Raw genomic sequence first — 5,729 nt, 5'->3', positions numbered from 1 at the left:
TTTGTTGGGAAGATATTTTTTCGGACAACCCAAAATGTATTACATGACATTCGGTTCTGATTGTTTGTTGATCTTTAACGCACAGAGTTTAATAACAGAATTGCTTGATGAACCGAGTGGAAAAACAAAAGAAAAAACCGCTCACGTAAGGGCTGGTTCTGTGTGTGGCGGTTTTGCTTTAGTTTTTTCCCCTTGGTTCATATAGAACCACTGGTTCAATAATATACAACAGTACTTGAGAAAAAAATTGTGTCATTAAGAGAATTCTTTGACTAAATATTTAATGAAACTTAAGTACAAAAGTAATCATTTGAAACAAGCAACCTTGAACACAGCTTGTGAGAACAGATAAGATCCTCATTCCACATCCTAATTGTGGTGTTTGGTGTGAAACATGCTATGTCAACAATACGTGCAAGAATCAATATTGATTAACATATCCCCCAGATACAGGAAGAATGCGTTTTCATATAGTCCAACTGATTTCATTTGACATATCTAAAAGAAAATGGAACCAGAGAAAGGAACTGATTACCTGTCTTGGTTATCAATACAGGTTAAAGAATGGAACCAGAAACAAGGGAAACGAATTGAGTTCTGGTAAAACGTACAGTCGAAGAACACGCAAAAGATAAGGAAGCGATAAGAGTTGTTAACTTATCAAAAGGTGAAAGTGATTTTCAACAAATTTATACATGAAAATGACAGGAAGAAGATATATTTTTCTCAGTCAAGTTACAAATTTAATAATAAAAACATGACAAGCTATGCAAATATTAATAACACAAACTCTACATTTGCAGCAAAAAAAGAAGAAGTGGATGTTTTAACTTCTGTACCTATATGGAATCACTGGGAGACGGGAATATTCTCTTCCGCAGGAATGATTTCAACAGAAGGGGACTTCTTTGTAAGCGATTTAGGGACGTCGACATCATCTTGGACACAACGTTGTTGTGGGTGAGATAATAACACACACATCAGACGGAAAAGCACACGTGAAAGGCCTTGACCACTCTCATATATGTAGCCTTCATGTTCACTGACATGTTCAAGAGCATCTACAAGAGAGTCATATACATCTTGAGGGCAGTTTTTCTCAGGATCAGGTTTGTCATGGAGGTAGATGACATCCAAGGTGAATGTTTTCTGGTTAGCTGGCCACTGATACTGTGGTTTTGATGACGACCTGCAGTATATGAGAATCTGAAAAGTGACATAGTTTAACAAGCGTAAGCATCAACATTCGGGGGGATGATCAAACAAAGTTTAAGAAATAATACCATGCCTTTAAATACAGAATCGATTTCAGTTTTGAAACTAAGTGCTGACATTTATCAAGAATGCATCTTCCAATTGGGAATATAAGCTGTTATATTCACATATTGGAACTAAACCATCAGTTTCATCTGAATATATGTCTCCGTATTAGAAAGCATCAAAAGATGTGTATCACGGTGGGTCTGTAAAACTATGATCCAAATCTTCCAATGTCTCTGATGGTTGGTCAAATGTGAAAAATACATCATTAATAAATATTATGGCGGTATCAGACGGCAAAGCAATGTTTCTAAGCGCACACGACGTCTCAGGAATAGAGAAAACTGGTGAGAACATTTCTGCGATTCTCTTGAAAGCAATTGAAGAGATTGGGCCTTGGAATGTTATACAAGTCCTCACAGACAATGCGGCAAATTGCAAACTGGCTGGAGAAATCATAGAACAAAAGTATCCCCATATATTTTGGTCGGGTTGTTTAGCACACACCCTAAATTTATTAATGAAGGACATAGCAAAATCCAAGGAACCAGCCATTTCATTTGTGAAAGAAACATATACAAAAGGCAAGGACATTGTGAAGTTCGTGAGGAATCATTCTCAATGTCTTGCTTTATTTAAGAAGTTTTCCCATTTGGAGGTTCTCAAATCAAAGAAGACACGGTTTGGATTTCATTTCGTCGTGTTGTCCCGGATTGTCGAGGTAAGAGCTTCTTTGATTTCCATGGTATTATCAGAAGAATGGAAAGAACTTAAGAAACCTGCAAATGCAGAAGAACATGCAAAAATCACCTCAATTGTCATGGATGGGAATTTTTGGAGTAATGCGGAGAAGGTGTTGCGAATAACGAAGCCGATATATATAATGCTTAGATTTTCAGATTCCGATAAGGCCGTTATAGGAGAAGCATATGAGCAAATGGATACGATGCTGGGAAATTTACAAGACACACTTGCAGATGATATAATGATTCGAGATATTACTCAGCAAATTGTGGTCCAGAGATGGAGTAAAACAAATATCCCATTGCACTGTTTAGCTTATTTGCTTGTCCCTAAGTATTACACGAATGCATGGCTAATGAAACCAGCTCCTGGTGGCGTTAGTAGGAAGAAGCCTAACTTCGACCAAGAAGTTCAAGATGGATATCTAGCTGCTATAGATAAGATGTTTCCAGTGCCGGAAGAAGCTGCGGTTATACGACATCAAATTAGTGATTTTGTAAGTAATGGAGGTTGTTTCGCGCGCCCACAAGCTATAGCGGATAGAGCAAAGATGAGTGCAAAACAGTGGTGGGGTTTATACGGCGGAGGAGCACCAGAGCTTTACAACTTAGCTATGAGAGTGTTGTCTCAAAGTGTTAACTCGTCTTGTGCAGAAAGATGTTGGAGCACATATAGCTACATCCACAGTGTAAAGAGAAACAAATTGGGAGCTGATAGGGCTGAAAAGCTTGTGTATGTTCACTATAATCAACGTCTTCTTGCAAGGCAAAGAGCAGATTATGGGAATCTGTATAGAAATTGGGATGTAAATCCAGAAGAAAACAACATTGAAGAAGCTATTGAAGTAATTGAGGCAAGGGAACGAGACGCTGTATTTGATGATGAAGCAAATTACTTTACAACACCAACACCAGCTCTTATCCCTCCATCCTCCCCTACACCAACACCTCCACCTCCACCTCCACCTCCAAGTTCACAAGAGCAGGAAACACAAGCACAAATTAGAGTTCAGAGTGCCCGTAACAAACACAAGAGGCAAAAAAAATCAATGAATGAGATATATTCTCGAACATGATTAATATTTTCTAAATATTTAAGGTTTATGTCTTATTTATTGGTTGCAAAATTAGAAAATTAGTAATATAACTAAGATTGTTAAAAAATTGTAATTTACGTTCCCAACGCGTTCTGCGAATTTTATTTTTTGAAAATTTTACGATTCGCGTTTCCGTTTCCGTTCCCGCTCCCGTCCCCGTTCCCGCTCCTGGCTACTAAGCTACCATGTGATTATTAGTGATCTTTTCAGATAGGTTCAGACAGTCAGAGTTCTTGTAGGACTTCATCACAGTTTTTGGTGTTCTTCATAAAGTCGTACACAAACGAGTATTAGCTTCAAGTGATGCAAAGATAACTACCTATCTTCTTGAAAAGCATAAGATCATTATGGGATTATTGTAAGTGGTTTTATCACATGACTACGACTTAAACCTTTGTACCAATGTGTGAACCTCTACTCTTTGAGTGATCTTCATAGATAGGTTGATATGGAGTATTTAGATTCCACATTCAAGTGATGTACAGATGACTACCTATCTTATTCAAAACTAATCATAACGGCAAATGGTTAATAGCTAAACCAATATTATACCATCAATCTCATACTTCAATCTCAATTTGGCAACAGTTTCTAAACCAATGCTTTTCAGATAGTCAGAGTTCTTGCAAGACCCCATCACATGTTTTTGGTGTTTTTCATAGAGTAGTCCCACAGAGACAAGTATTAGACTCAAGTGATGTAAACATAACTACCTATCTTCTTGAAAAGCATAAATCCATGATCGGGAGGAAACTGTAAGTGGCTTCATCACAGGACACTACAACCTAAATGTTAGTACCTTTGTGGGAACCTCTACCCTTCGAGTGATCTTTTTAGATAGGTTGTAAGTGTCTGAATAATTAAAGTTGCAGAACGTAATAACACGTGTATGGAGTTCTTCATAAAGTCGAGCATAAATGAGTATTAGACTCACGTAAGGTACAGATGACTACACATCTAATCGAAAACTAACTATGGCGGCAAATGGTTAGTAGCTAAACAATGTTATACTATCAAATGTCATACTTCAATCTCAATCTGGCAATAGTTTCTACTACCCTTCATACCTCCATCAAATAAGTGAGAAGAAATAACAGTAACTGAAACGCACATCTCGAAATAATACTACTAAAGGCAAAAACATTAAAGACTACACTATAGGACTAGTAGTTTTACTTGATAGAAAAGAAAAAAAAAATTCTTAAAGAAATTTGCAAGTGAATATGTGACATGTGATTGATTTTGATATACAAAGTCAAATTAAAGCGAAATATCTTCTTTCAACAGTTAAGACTTAAAGAGTATCACTATGATATTTGCATCCAAATATTTATACAAATGTGGGAACCTCTACCCTGTGTCTGTGAGTGATATTCACAGATAGGTTCAGATTGTCAGAATTCTTATAGGACTTTATCACATGTTTTTCACATTCTCCATAGAGTCTTACAGAGACAAACATTCAAGTGAGTAAAGATAAGTACCTAAAAAGTATAAATCCTTGACGGGGAAATCTTAAGTGGCTTTATCACCTGACACTCACACTAACTTCATTGTACCAACATGTGATCCTTAAAACTCTGAGTGATTTTCTTAGATTGAAATTGATTTGAGTTATATAAGACGTAATTATATGTGTAGGTACAGATCAGTATCCATCTTCTTCTAAACTAACCCTGATAGCATATGCTTAGCAGCTAAAACAAAGTTATGCTATCAATGTCATACTTCAATCTCATTTTGGCCGGGTAAAAAGAATAAATTCTTTGACAGGAAAGACAACTTACAACTCTTAAAAGACGATTCTGTGCTCGGGATTTCTTTGCTTCATGAGCTGCTATTCTGAACAGCTGGGTAAGATCTGCATTTCCTTGTGGAGAATGCGAGTAGACTAACCCCCGGAGAGCTGCGATTGCGGAGCCAACCTCATTACTGAACTCCTTTTGATGCTTCAAGAAATAAAAACAAACAAAAAAAACCTCAGTAAATTTCCCAATGTAATTACAACCAAACGCATTAAAACCATAGGGACCAAAACCCATTACAAATCTAAGAACCTAATTTTATTTTCTAGGGTTTCACATAATTTGGGGAAAATTTCCAACTACATTATCTCACAAATAAAGGTAGTAAATTTTACCCATGAAGCAACTTGAGCCAAAGAAGCGAAAGCAAAACGATGATCAGGATTGATAGTAAGTTTAGAATGAACAAAGAGAAGAATAGCTTGTTTAATTGATTCAAGCCTAGTAATAGGTCGACCTTTTGGTCCTGAAACTTTCATTTCAACTTGAGATTCAAGACCAATATCAATACAGAGAAGTATATCTTCATTGTAGAATCGAATAGGTGGTAGTGAATATGGTGAATGATGTGTGCTCGAACCTTCAGCTTCCATTCTTTCTCTCTGCTCTCTATAGAATTTTTCTTGTTTCCGAGTTTGAATGGATTTAAGCGAGACTCAATTAACAACCGGGCTGTGCTCTACCCATCTGAGAGTCGGGCTGATTCAAATAAGTTGGGCTTTCGGGGAGGGCCTTTTTTTGATACACATGTAACACATCACATAGCTACTTCACTTCTAAAAGTTAGTTTGGTTATAAAATGAACCATGTTTTACGGTATACCT

General features: G+C 36.8%; 1 protein-coding gene across 1 annotated transcript; it reads right to left on the bottom strand.

The window, feature by feature from the left end:
• Positions 1-652: 652 nt before the first annotated feature.
• LOC113295724 lies at positions 653-5,522 on the bottom strand. Its single transcript, XM_026544050.1, has 3 exons — positions 5,241-5,522; positions 4,888-5,049; positions 653-1,206 (listed from the first exon to the last, which is right to left on the bottom strand). The coding sequence occupies exons 1-3, from the start codon at positions 5,496-5,498 to the stop codon at positions 850-852; spliced, it is 777 nt and encodes a 258-aa protein (XP_026399835.1). The 5' UTR covers positions 5,499-5,522; the 3' UTR covers positions 653-849.
• Between the last annotated feature and the right edge of the window lie 207 nt (positions 5,523-5,729).

The sequence above is a fragment of the Papaver somniferum genome, chromosome 7 (assembly GCF_003573695.1).
Source record: "Papaver somniferum cultivar HN1 chromosome 7, ASM357369v1, whole genome shotgun sequence".
NCBI classification, from domain to species: Eukaryota; Viridiplantae; Streptophyta; class Magnoliopsida; order Ranunculales; family Papaveraceae; genus Papaver; species Papaver somniferum.
Note: the sequence above shows the minus strand (reverse complement) of the source record. Positions and strands in the feature narration are given on the sequence as shown.

Bases quoted from the DNA above. Each gene is read 5' to 3' on its own strand.
- LOC113295724 (XM_026544050.1), bottom strand. From the start codon at position 5,498: ATGGAAGCTGAAGGTTCGAGCACACATCATTCACCATATTCACTACCA. The intron at 5,050-5,240 runs GTAAAATTTACT...TATTTCTTGAAG, and splicing joins TGGCTCAAGTTGCTTCATGG to CATCAAAAGGAGTTCAGTAA. The intron at 1,207-4,887 runs GTAAGTTGTCTT...GTCACTTTTCAG, and splicing joins AGAATCGTCTTTTAAGAGTT to ATTCTCATATACTGCAGGTC.